Source organism: Mesocricetus auratus, unplaced genomic scaffold, assembly GCF_017639785.1.
Source record: "Mesocricetus auratus isolate SY011 unplaced genomic scaffold, BCM_Maur_2.0 Super-Scaffold_100018, whole genome shotgun sequence".
In the NCBI taxonomy this organism is placed as follows: Eukaryota; Metazoa; Chordata; class Mammalia; order Rodentia; family Cricetidae; genus Mesocricetus; species Mesocricetus auratus.
Window position 1 is genome coordinate 31,040,745 of NW_024429199.1, and position 19,559 is coordinate 31,060,303.

Here is a 19,559-nt window from a genome sequence, read left to right on the forward strand (position 1 = left end):
TATTTTCTGAAAAGAATGATCCACAGGAGAGGATGTGCACTTTTTATTTGGCTTCTAACATCACCAGAACTTGTACAAAAATCCGTGCTTTGAATTGAAAGACGGTACCTAAAAATGACATCACCGACAGAGCACATGGTGGAGGGAGATAGGACATAGTACCGCTTTTGTCTCCCGCTCCAGCAGCCCAAATCTAATGACTGAATAATGTGCTTTGGAGGACAGTGGTGTCTTTCACTGAAACCCTGAGCTGGAAGTTCCAGACAGGCAGTGTGCTCTTTCCACTCAAGCAATAGAGTCACTCCATGCTGAGAGCATCTGCAGAGATGCTGGCGTTGGGGCGACACAGAAGCAGGTTAGAGAAGTTTAGACGGGTGGATGAGAACTACAGGTTTTTATTATGTAGCTGTCCTCTGGGCAGATGGTTAAATGCGGAAGATCGGAATAATGAGGTGAGATGCCCCCAGAATCGCTGTCCTGCATGCAGTCTCCTATACAAAGGGATTTTTGTGTACTTGAGATGTGATTGGTCAAATATAATCTTCCCCAGCCAGTTACACAGCAATTCTCATTTGCAATCACTTGTAACATTGTCTTTTATGTCATCGCCAAGGACTTGAGATGACTTTTAAATTCATTGTGAAGTGTTTCATATTATATTTGTGGTAAGATAGTGAGCAAGGTACTTCATCCTCCTTTTGCCTTTGAGTCATGACTTAATTTTTTGTAGAAAAGAAACTTGTTAGACAAAAAAAAAAGAATTGATCAGAGAAAAATATATTTTTGTCAGTGGAAAGATCTTTTCCTTTGAGACAAGATCATGTGCATGTCAAATATTTCTATAGATTTAAAAGCAAATGTTCGATTGGAATTTCAGTTCACTTTGTTCTGCTCTGTTTTCTGTAATGAAGCTACAGTTGCTCCACCTTGAACTGTTGTCATTATCTGGGCGATCCTTTAGAAAAATTGCCTAATGGCATGTTCTTCCTACAACCAGAAAGTAAAGAAAATCCCATGGAAGCTGAACCTGGTGGTGAGGGCCTCTAATCCCATGGAAGCTGAACCTGGTGGCGAGGGCCTCTAATCCCAGCTACTCTGGTGTCTGAAGGAAGAGTGTAGCAAGTCTAAGGCCTGCCTGGGCTACAAAGTGGACTCAAGGTACCCTCGGCAACTTAGTGAGAACCTGTCTCAAAATACATAAGGCAAATGAGAGTCTAGTGTGTGTAATGCCTTTGGTTCAATATCTAGACACACACACACACACACACACACACACACACGTGTGTGTGTGTGTGTGAGACAAGGAGGAAGTGGTTAGAAATGAGAAAATCGTAATTGATTTCCTTGGGTAGACAGTGAACTCATCATTTTAGCACATAGCGTTCAGAAAGACCTGTCATGTAAGTACCTATTTATTTTCATTCATTAGTGGGAAATCCATGCCTTGGGTTCTCCTTATCTTTTCTTGGGAACATTTGATGGCAGAGTGTTTTTGCCATCAGCAGCACCATAAGCCCCTCCCTAAGGAAACAAGTATATGTGCCTCAGTTTTGTCATTATATGGGAAACCAATTGCCTTTGCTTGAAAAAAAATTCCTTTCACTCTTGCTATAGGACCGAGCTCGCTATATAATACATAAGCATACCAAGCACATAATTATGATGTGTAATTCCAGGAAGCCGTGGGGCCCATTCTTCTCATCTGTGTTACTGCCATGGAGAACTGGGAGACTGAATTGTGCTACAGTCTGCCCTGACCCAGAAGCTCATACCAACCAGCACTTACCTACTTGATGTTCCAAGGGGACCATGAAAGGAATCTATTAATATTTTTCTTTCTGCAAACACCCCCACAAACCTAAATGTAATCCAGAGCACAGAGGTGATTTAGCCAAAATTGTGAATTCACCTCCTCCAGCAGAAAGGGAAACAGATGCCTGAGGCTGAGCCCTCCTACGCTCGCTCCGAGCTACAGTGAGGTTTGCCTCCACCCAGACTTCCCAGGCTCTGAGGAGCTTCTGCTTTTAGGCCTGGGCCTCACTGGAAACATGCTGGGCTGTTTGCAAGGTAGACCACCCAGCCCACCCACTTTTGGTGGTTTGGCTTCTGTCGTCTTTGCCTGCAGGTGTGACCTTGCCCAACTAGAGCAAGTCTCCCCACCATTTTCCTGAAGTTTAAAAATACAACTGGCTCAGAGAAAACAGTAAGCAAGTCGATTTTTATACTCTCCTGGAAACTTACAATTATAAACTTCCATGACCTCTGTGAACGTTTTTCAAGCGTGTTTTTTCGCTGCAGGCCTGGGATTGATGCGGAGGAACCCTGGGGCATGGGGAAAGCAGTTGGACTGCAGGCGCATTTGGTGGGTTGTCTCCATGTCTATGATCTGCCAGGGGCTGGGTTAGCACCTCCATCACCTGTCTCCCAACCTGCAATTAGATAACCATTTCAGCAGTGGTGTGGCAGACCCGAGTCCAGCCTGCTTCTTAATAGGCATGTTAACCCCATGAAAGTAATAAACTAGTTTCTCTGTAAAGCAAACTGGTTGGCATGGAGAACACACTAACTTGGCCATATTAAGTAGAAGGGAGCTGATTCTTTTCCTGATGTAACCACACTTTAAATCTTCACGATCTGTCATAGCTTGTTCTATAATTCCAAGCCAGCCGTATTCAAAATAGCATAATACACACTGTTAGCAAGATGTGGAAAATTTCTTGAGCAGCAGCAACGTACCCCAGGAGCCAGGATGTTTGCTTGCCATTAGCTTCTCTTGTATTCAACCTGTATTGGCTGTCCCTCCGGGACTTGGACCTAGGGTTTCAAAGTATACAGATGAACATAAATAGGCTGGGTCTCATGAAACTCCAAAACGACCCTCTTGCCTCCTGACCTCATAAACTGTACATCATGATCCTTTCCTTAGGGAACCTCCAGATTTCCTCATGACTCTTCTGCAATTTTCTTTCCTGCAAAGAAACAACTGGAGCTCTACTGTGCTATAGCTGAACCTATAACCCATCCCAGGGTTTTAGAAACTAAAGAAACTTTTGTTTTGAGATGTGGAAAACAAGGCTTCTGTGGCTGCTTACTCTTATAACATGGGCTAATGGAAAAGCCACGACCAGAGTGTCTGTGATGTGCTGGTAATACGACCAACTCCCACAGTCGTGACAGATGGTGTCAAGTAGACCCAACCTACCTTGGCTCATCTGAGAGAGCAGAATCATTCATTAACTGCTGTTGATTGTCATTTTAATTTCTCTGCCTCTCTGCCCGTTAATTGTGTCTCGTGACAGAGTGGTAGGGATTCCATGACTGTGTTCTGATTTTAAAAACTGTGCCTTCGAAGGGGTGTTTTCGATCCGGAGAATCTGGAGAGTTTCCAGTTCAGCTTCCTGACTATGTTCTCCACACTATGATTTTCCACAGTGATGGAAAATATTTGGTATCAGCTAGGCCCTGTGATACAGTTAGAATAAAGCCAGAGGAGGCTTTCAGAAGTTCAATCTGAGACTGTGCAGGAAATTTAAAAATCATCCTTTTCTCTCTTTTGTCTTTCACAACGAACTCAGCTAATATAGTTGAGATATATATGGGAAGTTAATACTATATAAATATTTTTAAAGTAATTGATTTTGATAATACATAAAAGCTAATAGATAGCATATTTAAACAAGAATTTCTCATGTATAGAATGGTCATACTGGAAAAAAATTCTACTTAAAAGATCTGTATTACAGAATTTTTGTACCAGCTCTAGCTTATTGCTAAGAAGTTTGCAAAAAGGAATTTTCCATAATGAGACAGAAAGTTTATCAATTGTTCCTTCAGTTTGCTTTTTCTCTAAACCCTCATTATTTAAACTGATTCCATTTATATGCACAAACTGGAGTGGTTTTTTATTACTTCAAATTAAAGGCTCATGTGGAAAACTTGAGCTAACATCCAGACCTATCCTACCAACTACCATCTTCTCATATGCCTTCCCACCTTTTTGGGAAGGAAAATGTGCAAACCCCAGATTTACTCTAGCTGTTAATTTCAGGTTCATCACCTACACCACATTACATGCAACAAATAGGAAGTAATAACAGTCATCAGCTCTTAAAGTTTGTTTTGTTGACCACATGTGAAGACATCTAAAAGAAGACTGAATATCATGAAATTAGGCACCCAGAAAACTGAACAGAGGGATGGATGGATGGATGGATGGATGGATGGATGGATGGATGGGTGGATGGATGGATGGATGGATGGGTGGATGGATGGATGGATGGGTGGATGGATGGATGGATAGATGGGTGGATGGATGGATGGGTAGGTGGTAGAAATGAATATAACTAACAAATTGAGCTCTTCAATAACAATTACAATGAAAGGAACTCTCAGATGCCACATTTGAGCATCCCACTGTAGGCCAAGAATAGTTCCAATGTGGACAACTCATGTGCTCAGGAATTGGTAATATGCTATGTAGTCAGTAATGACATCATTGCTGTCCTGGGTATTAAGAGCAGCAATGAACTTTTATGAAGCCCAGGATTGTTACTTATGGAGGTGCTATTTGACAATATCCTTTTCAGGCAAGTAGTTTGGCCCTTCCATGCTGCCTAGACATAATTCATGTGTAAAGCTTCTTTTTCTTTGAGGAAGTAAAGTGACATGAACATTAGGTGAGTGTCTCCCAAGATTTCTCCAGTCTCTCTTAGTGGGTAACAAAACACACAGGTGATAAGTACGACAGACCATTGATGAACACTTGAATGTTACTTTGCTGTTTCTTAGTGGCCAGGTTTTGCTTTAGTGGGTTGAGTCCTTGTGAAACTAGTGTGGCCCACCACTGAGACCACCATCTCCTTTATAAAGCAGATTTTCAGGGTCGCTGGTCATTATTTTTACCTCTTGTCATCTTCCAAGTCCTCAGAGTAAGGTGGCAGTGACTGTCAAAAGCATTTTATTCCCTGGTAGCAGTGTGCTCATGTAACTGTGTGGAAATTTAAAGCAATTGGTGCTAAAGAAAGCTCTGAGCATTTTACTTTCCCATAATTAAACCCTATTTATTATTTTTATTTTCCTGATGTTGCTGGAGATGCAGGGCTTGCAAAAGTCCTACAAATGCTACCTCTGTTGACTTGTTGTTGTTGTTGTCTATTCCCTGTTTCTCACCACTTTTCACACTCTATTTCGGGTTTCTGTTCCCTAAACAGTCCAACTTCCATCTTACACACAGGCCGTCATCCTTGCTAACCGCACTGACCAGAACTTTTCTGCTTCTCCTTTCTTCCTCTCTACTTGGCCCACTTCCAAAAATCCATGTTTCTGTCTCAGGTTTCTACTTAATCTGTTAGACATATTTCCTTCCATCCCTTAATCCTTTTCTCTCCTTCTTCATTTTCCCTTATCCTTTGCTTTTTCTTTTCTGTAATACTGGGGATCAAATCCAGGGTCCCACAAGTGCTGATAGATGGTCTGCCCCTGGTCACACCACAAACACCATGGCACCATTTCTCTTCTTTTGAATTTTAATACTTTATGTGTATGGTTTTTTTTGCCTGTATGCCTGTCTGTGTACCATGTATGTACAGTGCCCAAAGTGGCCAGATCACCTGTAGTTGGAGTTATAGGCAGTTGTGAGCCATTATGTGGGTGTGGGAATTGAACCCAGGTACTCCGAACAAGAAGCCAGTACTCAGAATTGCTGAGCCATCTCATCAGCCATCTGATCTTGTCACCTACTCTCCAAAATGTAAACATAGACTATTGCACTCAACTACTTGTTCAGTTAGAGTCATTTCACTACCTGTTATCTATCTTTCTATCTATCTTTCTATCTATCTATCTATGTCTATGCAATAACTTTCAACAGTTTTTATATCCCATATAGTCAGGGATGCTGTCTTATATGTTACTGTACTTTCAGAACCTGGGACTACAGACACATAGAGGTTTCAGAAGTATTTATTGAATGAGTGGGTGTAGGGGATGGAAGTAAGAACAGGGCTAAATGAGGTACTGTGTATGTTATTCACTTGTTCCAATCAAACATTTTAGAGATAGAGATGAAAAACTCAGATTTATATTTGAATTTTAATAGGTCTTTCTGGTAGTGATACAGATGGTGACTTGGAGGTGGCAAGAGTGTTAAGTGACTGTGAGACTGGCTGCTGAACTTAATCTGAGAGAAAAAAGATAAGAAACTTAACCTGTGTGGTAATAAAAGAAAATTAGATGAAGGGGTGGATTTGATAACCACAAATAAAATAAATGATAACATGTTTGAAATGTTGGAAAAGAAAGAGAGAAGAGATATACAGAGTCCTAGCTTGGGTGTCTATCATGCTACTAACAGTATCAGAGAAGATGAAAACAAATTATCTGTGGAATGGCGTTTGGATTGTTGGGCCTGTGGGGTATCCAAGTAAAGATGTCTAGCAAACATTGCAAGCAAGGGTGAGGGTAAGCATGTATGCCGCTGGCATCTGAACACCATGGAAGCCTTTGCTCATATAAGATCATGCAGGAAGAATGCGTAGAAAGAAAGAGCTGGATAGAGAGAGGTGCCTGGGAGGATGTTGGCTGCAGGAACATTTAGCTGCACATAGAGTGTGTCAGCCTGTCAGGTCTGACTGCTGTCATCTGTTTTCTCTATGTCCCCTCCCTTGGGGACACCCTCACTGCCTTTTCTTGGCCAGCCCTTCAGCTTTATTCTCTGACAAAATAAATGACCTGTGTCTCTATCTCCCACTTCTCAGAAAGAAAATCTAACTGAGGAAGTCTGTGGTTTGGTTCCCATCAGGTCGGGGTCCACCCCGGGGGGCAGGCTGTGCAAATATGGTAATAAGGGCTGCAGAGGAAACTCTTTCAGGAGTAGTCTTGTGCCTGGAGATTGTCATTAACTGTGGTCCAGTGGGCAGAGCCCTACCCTGAAGGAAGGAGCCGAGCCATGTACGTAACTGATTAGTTAGATCCCCTCCTTCCAGAATTTGCAGCAAGAGATGCAGATCCTTTATTCAAGAGCACGAGCAGACGATAATGTCCTTGTCCTTGTGACTGAAGGAGGAGTTAATTGCAGACATTTCCCACACTGATGAGAAGAGCTGTTCTGTAGTCTCTAATGAAATCTTACTATATCTATTTTCACCCATTTCCTTTGGTCCAACTTTAGGGATATTTTTGTTGTTTCCTTTTTCTTTTTCAGTTTTATTCCTGAGAATATAACCACGATATTTTTTCTTCCTTTCTATTCCTCCTCCAAAGTCCCCAGATCTCCTGCAAACTCATAGCCTCTTTTTAAAATTAATTCTTACTGCATTCACATATGTCTATACATATATATCCCTAAAGACAACCTGCTTTGGTCTGCATAATGTCACTTGTATGCATGTTTTCAGGTCTGACAATTCGACACTGGAATACCAATTGGTATGCTCTTCCTTGGGGAGGATCACGTCTCCCATTCCCTGCGCTCATCAGTTGCCTTTTGTTCTCGGTACAGGGATTTTCCTGTCCAGTTTGGCATGTCCATTGGTGTCATCCCTGTGCAGCTCACATTTGGCCAGTCATGTTGTCGAGACTTTATTGGTGTAGCCTCTGGCGTTACAAGGAGACACCATCTTGCAGCAAGCTCCCTGATACTCTGGCTCTTACAATCTTTCCACCCTCTCTTCTGCAGTGTTCCCCAAACCTTAGATGTGAGAGAGTTTTGTAGATTTCTGTTGTTTTCAGAGCAAGCATGCCTCATGCTATTGCTTAAAGGAGCATGTTTTAGAATTGCTTGAAAATTTTAACCTGAAAGTTCTATTTAGGCGATTCTTAATGTCAGAGATGATGCCACTACTGATGGCCTGAGGACCACACTCTCAATAACAAGGTCAGTAGGATGAAGACTAGTAAAGGAAGGCTGTGGGGGCTGAGAAGGTAGGAGGAGATAGTAGGATTGAAGAGGGAAAAGACTCGTAAGCTAGTGTGTTCAAAGGCATCAGGCTCATACAGCATGAGAGATATAAAACTGGAAACTTCAGTATGAATAGTCATCATGGTTTTATACAGTCTCTCCAGCAGTGTATTGAAAGCTAATTAATTAGCTGGTAGACGACTCTTGACTTGATTAATCCAGAGTTATGTGTTTGCAGGCTATGAACATGAATGGGCAAGGGATGTGCATGAACATACTAGTCAAGAAGTAGATTAAGCAATATAACACTCAGTTCATGTTGTTTCAAGTTATCTCTTTTATGAGAGACAGGAAAGATTCAGCCATTGCTTGAGGGAGAAGAGTTTCCTGTGAAAATGAACATGGGTGTGCATATGCATATTCGTTTGCTTGAGTTTCTAATTCCCTTTAAGGGATCTACAGTGCCACTCCAGAACAAGCTGACTCTAGTAGGATTGATAACAGTTCACTTGCTTAATGAAATATTGCTTTTTGCTGTTGAGTATGGAATGTCCTCTTGACAAGGTGATTAAGGGTAGACAAGTTTGGAAGTTGAAACATGAGCAATATTACAGAAGGCCAAGATGTTTTTGAGGGTGGAGTGCATGGGAATATATTGAGACACTGAAAACATTACCAAGTTGAAGGCTGCCCCATCAGAGAACCTTCAGTTCCATATCTTCCTAGGTTTCTCTCGCGTCAAACCTGACTAAACCGATCCAAGTAAATGATTTCCTTTTGAACTCATGCTTAAATCATTGTGATAACTTCCTATGAATGCTGTTCCCAAAAGAGCTTTGGAGGCTGAATAATCACAAGAGGAAATGAAACAATCATCTGGTTAACTTTGGGGGGACCGGTGTCATAAGGGTGTGGGAGTGAAGTGGTAGTGTCACATGGCAGCGGGGAGCTCCAGGACAATATGAAAAGGGCCAGTATCAGCCTGGTGTGCCTGAGATCCTCCCCAAGATGAGAATGCTCTCTCTGAAAGCAGAGCTTAAGGAGAACAGTGAGGGTGGACTGTGCCCTTGCCAAGTCTGTCACATTAACACAATCACAGATGTCACAGCCAGATTGCCTTCGGATTCCTTCTGGTCCTGAAAATGTGCAGAGCAGTCGGAAATGAATTAAATACTTGCTCTGATGAAGCTGTCCATTCTGAATGTTATCAACATTCAGGTCATGTCAGCATCTAGAGTGTTATTTACATTCCATCGATGTTACTTCCTTCTGGCAGCTGTTGACTTGAACTGGAGAAACACGTGACTATCTTGACCATTTGATGATAGAACTGGCACTAGAATTCTCAACTTCCTGGTTGAGTTTAGGGTTGATATTTGGAAACAGCCATAGCTACTAGATATTTTAAACCTTCAAAGCATGAAATGAGCTCAAAATCTCTTGCAATTTGACTTATCACCACAAATACTGCAAACAATGACTTAAAGTGATGAATGAAGCAGGGCAACTTAAGTTGCATTCTTCTGGAGATGACTTTTCCTAGCCATCTTCTCAAATCCATAGCTACATCTAGCCAAGAACTCAGATAATAATATTTAAGTATATTTATGTATCTATTGCCTTATTGTTGTTGCTTTTGAAATAGAGTCTCATGGAACTCAGGATGTTCTGGAAATTTCTACATAGCCAATGATGACCTTGAACTCTAAACTTCAATGCCTCTGAAATGCTGGGACTGCAGGTGTACTTCACACCTGGATTTTTTTAAATAAACATTTCAGAGATTTATTATATTTATATTATTGACATTATGGTAATTACAATACCTTCATTTTAGATTCATTTCAAATTTGAAAGACGTAACACTTTCCCTAACAACATTCATCACTATTTCTTGGGTGGGAGGATTTCACTTTCAGGAAATGTATAAAAAGACAGTACAGGTTCAATGTTTGTTGTATGCCCAATCACTATTTTACATTTCACAGTCAACAAAAGTTATCAGGTTTGAATCAAGTCATGCTTTCATAAAGACATACATATTTGTAAGCATTCCTACAGACATCTCATATTTAAAGATTTTACCCAGAAATTGTAGCTATTGTCTTATATGAATTGTATTTCTCAGATGAATGGTTTCATGATTCTTCATGTTCATAATTTTTTTATCATTTTTTATTTTAATTTTAAATAGCTTGTTTTACATGTCAATCCCAGTTCCCCCTCCCTCCCCTCCTCCCGCACTCCCCTTCTCCCCCACCCTCCCACCCTATTGCCAAATCCTTCCACATAGGGGATATCTAGAGTCTGTCATTTCACTCTGGGTAGAGTCCAGGCTGAGAGAGCATCCCTCTTTGTGCTATAGGCACACGAAGACTGTTTGTATTCCAGGGATAGACACTGATCCACAGCTCAGGGCCCCATAGGTTGCCCAGGCCTTCTCGCTGACACTCACATTTGGGGGGTCCAGATCAGTCCAATGCTGGCCTCCCCACTGTCGGTCTGGGGTCCAAGAGCTCTCCCCTGTTCAGATCAGCTGTCTCTGCTGGTTTTGCCAGCCCATTCTTTGCCAATTTGCTCATCACTCCTCTCTCTCTGTCACTGGGTTCCTTGGATTCAGTTCAGTGATTAATTGTGTGTTTGCCTCTGCTTCCATCAGTCATGGGATGAAGGCTCCCGGATGGTTATAGACATCAAGTTCATTATCAGGAATGGGCATTCGAGGTGGTCTCTCCACTATTGCTTAGCTTGCCAGTTGGTGTTATCCCTTTAGATCACTCGAGGTCGCTCTGGTGCCTGATCTGTATTCGATCCTATGATTCCCTCTTCTCCCTATTCTACCCCCACCCCCTCAACTTCCTGTTCCCCCATGACCAACTCTCTTCCTCTTTACCCCCTCTCTTCTTCCCAGGTCCCACTCCCCCCACCCCTCGCCGTGTTCCCCATCCATTCAGGGGATCTTGTCTCCATCCTCTTGTCTTGGGTACTATGCATATATGCCTATCTTTTAGGTTCTTTCCTGTTTCCCAGACTCTCTATCAGTGGGAGTGCAGCACACCTGGATTTTGCTTACAATTTAGCATAGTATTGATAAAGGAGATCTTAAAAATCAACTACAAATGATTTCTAACTTGACTTATTGAACAACTGGGATCAAAAGTTCCCATCTGGTGAATATTTAAAGAACATGCGTTTTGGATTTCATAGAGAGTAAGGATAAAAATCTATGAAATTAAAAAAATAAAATTTTAAGATAATACTCATTGGTAATGGGGAGATAGCTAGGTGGTTATGAGCAATTGATGCTCTTGTAGAGGACCAGGGTTTTATTCTCAGTACCCATATAGTTTCAACAGCCATCTGTAACTGCAGTTCCAGAGCATCCAATACCTTCTTCTGTTCTCCACAGGCACCAAACACACACATGATGCACATATGTACATTCAGGCAAAACATTCACACACAAAATAAAATGAATAAACTTAACTAAATTTTTGAAAGATATTGGCTATTTAGCCAATAAGTGTTTGCTCAAATGCAATTTGAGAAAAGTTTGGGCACACAGGTTTTTTGGAGATGATTAAGTTTTTGTATGGTATAGGCAAGTTAGTGGAGGGCATTTATTTAGGTGCATATACAGGGCTAAATGTGTGTTTTGGTTTGTTATTGTTTACCTTACCTGAAAACATTTTTCTTTTATTAACCAGAGTGTAAAACACATTACTGTGTATGTCTTTGAGAACACAGTAAGTGGGAGACTTACTCGGGAGATTTTTAAAGACACATGTTAGCCATGGTTTTACAAAAGACCCACTCAGTGACTGCTTCAGTGGCCAGCTTTTTAAAAAGACTTTTCTATAAGACAATAAACTCATTTCTTGTATACATGTATGTGTGTGTGTGTGCGTGCACACTTGTGTGACATACCTGTGGATGTATATGTACGTACGAGTGCACACATGCATCAGTTGATATTGGGGGTTTTCCTGTCTTCTCCAAATTATAACTTCTGTCACCGAAAATGAATCTTTCCCTTTCAGCTGGACTCACTGGCCAATGTGGCTCCATGACCTACCTGTCTCTAGGCCACTAGCATATGAGGTTACAGATATATGCTGCTGTAGCCAGATTTTACATGGATGTTGTGGATCTGAACTTATGGCCTCATGGTTGCGCAGCAAGCACTTTCCCCGGTGAACTCTCTCTCTAGCCCCAAGTTAATTTCTTAATGGGATAGCTCATAGCATAGGAATCAATTAGCATTTGATTATTCCATGGCCATTTCAAGTGAATCTCTTGAAATATATTCATTTTAGGCAATGACACTACTAATTGGGACTTTGCCATTAATAATTTCTATCTCCACATTCCACTTTGCCCTGCATCTTTTCATTGTGCCCATATGTTTTTCACAAAATACATATTCAGAACAAAATACATATTCAGAGCAATGGGCTTGAATTTTGATTGTGCTGTGTATTAGCACTATAACCCTGAGCATGTTACATAATCTCTGTGAGTGGTTTTTGTATCAACCAAAGATGGAGGTGGGAATAACTTCCCTGGTTGTTATGATGCTGAATGAGAAAATATGTAGCAAAATCCATTTATAGTAAAGTGATTTGTGACTTTAATAAATATATTGCTATTGCTATTGCTGGGGCATTCTGTCCACTGAGATAATGGCATTGCAATAGCGCAATCTGGAGATGCTGTCTGTTTACTGAGGTTGGGTCTTGTGGAAGGATGGTTCAAAAGTAATTTTAATTCTCTATACTGCTGTATCATTTGTCTCTTTTCCCAACTACTGACTGAGGGCTAAAGAGAGTCTACAATGTGGGTGCTATTTGAACTCTTGCAAATTATGCACAGATTTTGTGCTGTCGTAATGAGCAATGATACTCAACACTTAAACATAAGCACCATATGCTTTATGCAAGTCCCAAGATGCTCCAGTATTAACCCCTGTGTCTCTCCCAACAACCTCATGAGTGGTACATATTCTATATCATCCCTGGTGTAAAGGAGGAAAAACTGAGGCACAAACTTGGGTCAAGGGCCAACAGGGTGGTTCAGTGAACAAAAGCACTTGTTCTACAAACCTGAGAACCTGAGTTCAATCCCTAGATCACACAGTGGAAAGAGGATTCCTAAAAATTGTTCTCTGTCCTCTTCAGACATATCATGGCATACACCCCCCTCCCACACCACACACCACAAGTAATTTCAAAACTAGCTCTAGCTATGTAGCCAGTTTTACAAGTCAAACTTTAATTCTTCATACTCTCAATTCATCTTTTAGGGAAGAACTTGGTGAATGGATACAGGAAGTATGGCATATTATGTGGGTCTTAGATACAGGGAATTGTATCTCATCTTAGATAAATGATGCCCCTGTCCACATGCTCATGTAGCATGGGACTTGGTGGGTTTATTTGTTGTTGTTTGTTTGCTTGCATTTTAAAATTCTTTTCTCTTTTTTTTTTTGGCTTTCCTTTTTAAAAACTCTGATGTCTATTACTGTGTATAAATTATAGGCTAGGGTGACTTCTTTCTCTTCTGAGCCTGGGATTCAGTGAAAGAAACTCAACTTGTCTGAGAGGCCCAGTCATCTCAGTCACTGCTATGCATGAATTGATTACAAGAAAGAGCCCCGAACCCTATCCAGGGACGTGCCACAGCCCATGTATTCTTCACCCGTTTTTCAGGCTTGCATTTCCTTTGACTTGGGTTTACACACTGTGTGTAGTCATTCTTTAATTTAGACACATTCTGGTCATTTAAGCTATTCTTTTATGTCCTTACAAATTTGACCACTGATGTCTCATGTGTCAGGAACACCCTGGGGTATTTCCGGAACCCTGGCTAACATGCCCAGTAAGCGGCCTTTGTTTGTTGAGTTTATAGACTTATGGGAGAAGACAGGCAGTGAGCAAATAATACCACAAGTATAAGTAACAAAACCTCTCTCGGGTAGTGCTACATGATGCTTTGGGGAGCGAGAGATAAGAGAAGGTTTGGACAGACACTTGACAATCATAGTTTGTTTTCTCCTTCTGTCTTTGGCCATGATCAAGATGTCAGAGACTCTGAAAAAAACAGCAGGAGGATTAGGCCTACTGGATGGGCAACAGAGCTCAAAAAAATTCACAAAACACAAGCTAAACCCAGGAAATAGAGTCAGGGAAAAGCGGCCTTCAGCAGGCTAACGTGTCTCAGCCTTTGACAATGTGCCAATGTATCATAGAAGAATAAATGATGTGTATGCTAGCTGCCACTCCCAAGAAAAACAATTGTGTAGTCATTCCGCTCCACCTAGTAAAAGATGTAGGAAAGTGATTTACACGACACAGTTATTATTATGTGAAACTTTGTGTGTTGGTTTTCTAGCCATTTATCTAGAATGTTGTGCACACAATATTGTTATGCTTATTTCTACAACTATTTTTAACGCATGAGTATTTTCTAAAGAAGCACTTGTAAATGAGGACACAGGAGACCTTGTTTTTTCATTCCAGCTGGTAGCCAGACCACAGTTCAGAATAACCAAAAAGATCCTCAATATTCTCTTATGAAAAATGCTACAGTAGCATTTCCCTGTGTATCCAACAAGACTCTCTTACATGACTACATTCAATTAACATTGATTGTTAGCTCCCCTGGTGCATTGAGAAAACAGAAGTGTGTAGAGGAGACCTAGCCTTTGACCTATGGAACTGACAGTTCAATGTCAGGGACTAAAAACTCTCTTCAGTAGAGTGCTGTGCCTTTGACTGAATTGTTTGAGCTCTTATGACATGTTTGCTAACTTCAGTACGATCTCTGTTTAAGCATCCCCTTTGGAGAACTATACTATCTTTCATTTATCATATCTTTGCCTTGCTTTACTCTTCTTCCTGCCTTTGTCACTAGTTGCCTTAGTTGTATTTCCTGTCACTGTGATAAAATACCCTCACCAAAGCTACTTGGGGGAGACTGGGTTTATGGTAGCTAATAGTTCCATCTTGCAGGGAAGTCAAATTAGCAAGGGCTTGAGACAACTGATCACATTGCATCCATAGTGAAGAAGTGGAGAGGCATGGATTAATGCTTGTCCTCAGCTCCTTCCATGTTTGCAGATAGTTCAGGGTCTCCTGTCTAGGGAATGGAGTCACCCACAATGGATGGGTCTTTTACCCCATTAACATAATAAGACAATCCCCTAGGCAACCCCACAGACTTTCCTGATTAGACAGTCCTGCACTAGGAATGTCTTCCCAAGTGATTCTATCTCGTGTCAAGCTGAAAACTGAAATTATCACACCATTTGTCAATATTGTTTAGATCTAAGCCTGAAGTATTAATATTTCATATAAAGACTGTCTTGATATAATATAATAGACAATAAATATTTGCTGAATGTATGAGTAAGTGACATGATCACATAGGTGATAACCACCAGCCATGCTAAACAAAAGGAATAGTGATGTTATTTGCATTTGAAAAAAACTACTAACATAACCTGTCCAAATTTTTATGTGCTTTTTGTTCTGCTTTGTATTTCAACATTTATTTCCCAAGAGTTTCTCTTTGTATATATCCATGGTTTATAATATCGAACTCCATATGTGTGGCTTTATAACCTTTCTCCCAAGAAGTGTCTCTCTGAAGCAGAGATTTTTAGCATTCTCAGTGACCTTTAGTGAGATCTCCTGAAGGCTCCTTAGTCTTTATATGCTCTTTTAAATCATCTGCCATGTATGGCACCTGCAGGACCCCTATGCATCTTGCATGACAGAGTTCCTCTACCCTTCTCTGGGTTCTCAGAATCTCAAATTTTGCTCTCTAAAATTGTGTATTCGTCTGTACTTTTTGGAATGCTCTTCGCATTTCGTTTTCTCCCTGAGATGCTTTCATTTCCTCTTAGTTTCCAGTGATTTTTTAAAAAAATGTTTACTGTTTGATTGTCTTCTGTGAACGGTATCCTTGTTTTATTGTACATTATCTGATTCCATCCATCTCTCTGTCTTTTCCAATCAACAGTGTGGGGATGTGACAACTGCAGGACTATCCTATCCAGTCCTTCTGGAACTTTTACTTCTCCATGCTACCCTAATGACTACCCTAACACCCAGTCTTGCTCATGGACCCTCCGAGCCCCTACCGGCTACATCATCCAAATAACATTTAATGACTTTGACATTGAAGAAGCTCCCAATTGCATCTATGACTCAGTATCCCTTGATAATGGAGAGAGCCAGACAAAATTTTGTGGAGCCACTGCCAAAGGCCTGTCATTTAACTCAACTGTGAATGAGATGCACGTGTCTTTTTCGAGTGACTTTAGTATCCAGAAGAAAGGTTTCAACGCCAGCTACATCCGAGGTATGTAAACCACAGACGGTGCCAGTCTTCTGCTTCCTCTCAGCATGTACTTTAAACGCCAGGGCTGGAGGACAGAACTATGCTCTGCTATGTGAATGGGAATTGTCAGGGTCAGGATTTAAGGGTGAGAACTAGTAGTCTCTGAGACGCCTCCTTAGCAAGCTAGAACGACTAGATCCAAACTCTCCTCCTTAGCAAGCTAGAACGACTAGATCCAAACTCTCCTCCTTAGCAAGCTAGAACGACTAGATCCAAACTCTCCTCCTTAGCAATTCAGAAGAACTGAATTCTAGATTGTCTGTCTACAGAACATTTTTTTATTTTCATTTTTTTAAATAGTCAAGGTCTAACTTTATAGCCATGGCTAGCCTGAAACTTGCTAAGTAGACCAGGCTGGCTTCAAACTCACAGAGACATGCTTGTTTTTGCCTTCTAAGTATGGTACATGCCCAGCTCGGCAAAAAATAAAAATAAAATTTAAAAAAGGAGCCTACTAGTAATAAAGAAAATCTGTAACCCTAACATCTCCCCACTAGAAGTTTTAAATACCACCATTTAGAAATTATTCTACTTGGACATACAAGGCACTTCCCTTAAAATAAATTTATTAGAGGTCAAGCAGAAAATTAGTATGTAAGGGAATGGGGCACAGAAATCCTGAAGGCATGGGATTTGTCTGCAAATGTTTGAGAGGGTGAAAGGTAACTGTTAGTGCAACGAGAGCTAGTTTGTGCTCAGAAAGTATTTATTTTTTAAATAGTGTACTTAGCTGGCCAGTGGTGGCTCACGCCTTTAATCCCAGCACTCGGGAGGCAGAGGCAGGCGGATCTCTGTGAGTTCGAGGCTGGGCTGGACCGACAGCCTCGAAAACAATACAGAGAAACCTTGTCTTGTAAAAACCAATAAATAAATAAATAAATAAATAAATAAATAAATAAATAAATAAATAAAATAGTGGACTTAAAAAATCCATAATGTGCAAACAGAATCATCCTGAAGCTAGGTCTTTCCTTATTCAGGAGTTTTATTTTTTAATTTTTAATATTTTTGTGCAGAGATGAATAAAATGCCAACAGGGCTGTCACTCATTTCCTTGTGAGTGAAATCATAATTAAAGGTGAACAGGGTGGGATTGCTTATTGTTATTTTTCTTGCAGTACTATTGGTAAAAGATTGGCGATAGAGGAGAGGCAGGCAGGGGGATAGCAAAGGCTCACAGGGTAAGTGAAGTTTATTAGAAGACAGTGGTAGAGAACTGGGAGACAGTAGACATTTCGCATCTCAGCTCACAGTCTGTAATTATGCTGACTTTATGTTTTTTCCTAGTTGCCGTGTCCTTACGGAATCAAAAGGTCATTTTGCCCCAGACATTTGATGCTTACCAGGTATCAGTTTCTAAAAGTGTCTCCATTGCTGCGCTCAGTGCTTTCACACTGTGCTTTGAAGTCTCCAAAGTTGGGAATGAAGATGACGACTGGATAGCTTTCTCTTACTCCGATAAGTCCCTCAAACAGCTGCTCAGTTTCGAAAAGGCCAACGATGGCTACTTCCTGTCGATTTCTGGCTCAAGATGCTTGCTGAACAGTGCATTTCCTGTGAAGGAAAATGAAGACATCTTCACAGAAAACTTTGCACAGCTCTGTCTTGTGTGGAATAATGCTTTGGGCTCTATTGGCGTAAATTTCAAAAAGAACTTTGAAACGGTTCCATGTAGTTCCGCCGTGAGTACGGTCATACCTGGGGATGGGACATTGTTGTTGGGCTCCAACAGAGATGAAATTGCCTCTCTAAAAGGCAGCATCTATAACTTTCGACTTTGGAATTTTACAATGGAACCAAGAGTCCTTGCCAACCTCAGCTGTAGTGTGCCCGGGAATGTTGTGGACTGGCACAATGACTTCTGGAGCATCCCAACCCAGGCTCTTAAAGCTGAGAACAATCTGAGCTGTGGTAAGTTTGTGACACGGGTTTCATATGCCTCATGTCTTTAGCACCGTTCAGTGAAAATATTCATCATTGAGAAATTATGTATAAATACCCATATGTAGTATCATCACTTTTTTAGCTTTAAAACTGTTACCAGTTTAGCCATTGACAGGATACATTTGATGATGAGCCATGTTTACTTAGTGAATGTGGGCTTGCCAGCCATTCTTAAGTATTCACAAAATATCACAGTTCATCATTAACAAAACAGTCATAATGGTTGGCCCACAGGTGACTCTGAATTTGATTTGAATTACAAGAAATTAACAAGTTGTGATTTTTACTCACCAAAATGTTGCCCTATTATACTGATCTTTTTCATTCTGAAACAGAATTTCAATTGCATTACCTAGATAAACAGTCACTATGTAGGACAGTGTTTATTCAGCCAGAGTCAAATATCCACCTGTTCATTATATTTTCTTTCAACTTTCATCTCCATTTGTTTGACAGCAAACATCTGTGGCTCATGTCCAATACTCTTTCCTTCTAGGTTGTTCTTTAGGAAGCTTCAACTTTGACATTATTGGTAATAGCTGAATGGGAGCTTTTTGGAAAATGATTGTATGTAACAAAGAGTATATTGAAATAGAATCCTATTCAGTATTCTTTATATCATACAAGTTAATCCTAGAAGTCATGTTTTATTATAGGACTGATTTAAACACCTATAAAAATCGTGCTGCTATCAATTTAAAATGTCATATCATGAATTCTCAGGTGTTGGTAACATATCTTTTAGTTAAAGACAGAGACTTACTATTCAAAAGAATTATTTTTTTTTTGTTTTTACGAGACAAGGTTTCTCTGTATTGTTTTGGAGGCTGTCCTGGAACTCGCTTTGTAGACCAGACTGGCCTCGAACTCACAGAGATCTGCATGCGCCACCGACATCCGGCTTCGAAAGAATTTTTATGTGATATTGGAAAAAATCCTTTATACCAAAGTTTGGCAAGGTGGGAGGGCTCAAGGGAGACAACTCGATTTATAAAGTTTTATAGGAACACAGTTATACTCACAGATTTTTTTAACATGCATTCAAATAACTTTCTTTTTTTTTCCAGTTTAAATTTAGATAAGAAACGAGGTTGCTTCACAAGTCAGTTCCAGGTCCCTCTCCCATTCCCTCCCCTCCTCCCGTGCCCTCCCCCTAACCTCCCCCCCCGTTATCCCCTCATTCCCCCAGGGAGGGTGAGGCCCTCCATGGGGGTGTCCATAGTCTGTCATTTCATATAGGGCAGGGCCTAGACCCTTCCCCAAGAGTTCAGGGTGAGAGTGCACCTCACATTGTTCTATGGGAGTCCAAAGTCCG

At 40.8% G+C, this 19,559-nt stretch overlaps 1 protein-coding gene across 4 annotated transcripts in view; it reads left to right on the top strand.

Moving 5' to 3' along the window:
- Window positions 1-19,559, top strand: part of Adgrg6 (adhesion G protein-coupled receptor G6) — a 126,956-nt gene that overhangs the window by 50,635 nt on the left and 56,762 nt on the right. For all 4 annotated transcript variants that reach the window (XM_040728158.1, XM_013126847.3, XM_021224404.2 and 1 more), the window contains exons 3-4: window positions 15,920-16,261; window positions 17,588-18,211. In XM_040728158.1, the coding sequence (XP_040584092.1) occupies window positions 15,920-16,261; window positions 17,588-18,211 (966 nt within the window). The remainder of the gene's footprint in view (window positions 1-15,919; window positions 16,262-17,587; window positions 18,212-19,559) is intronic.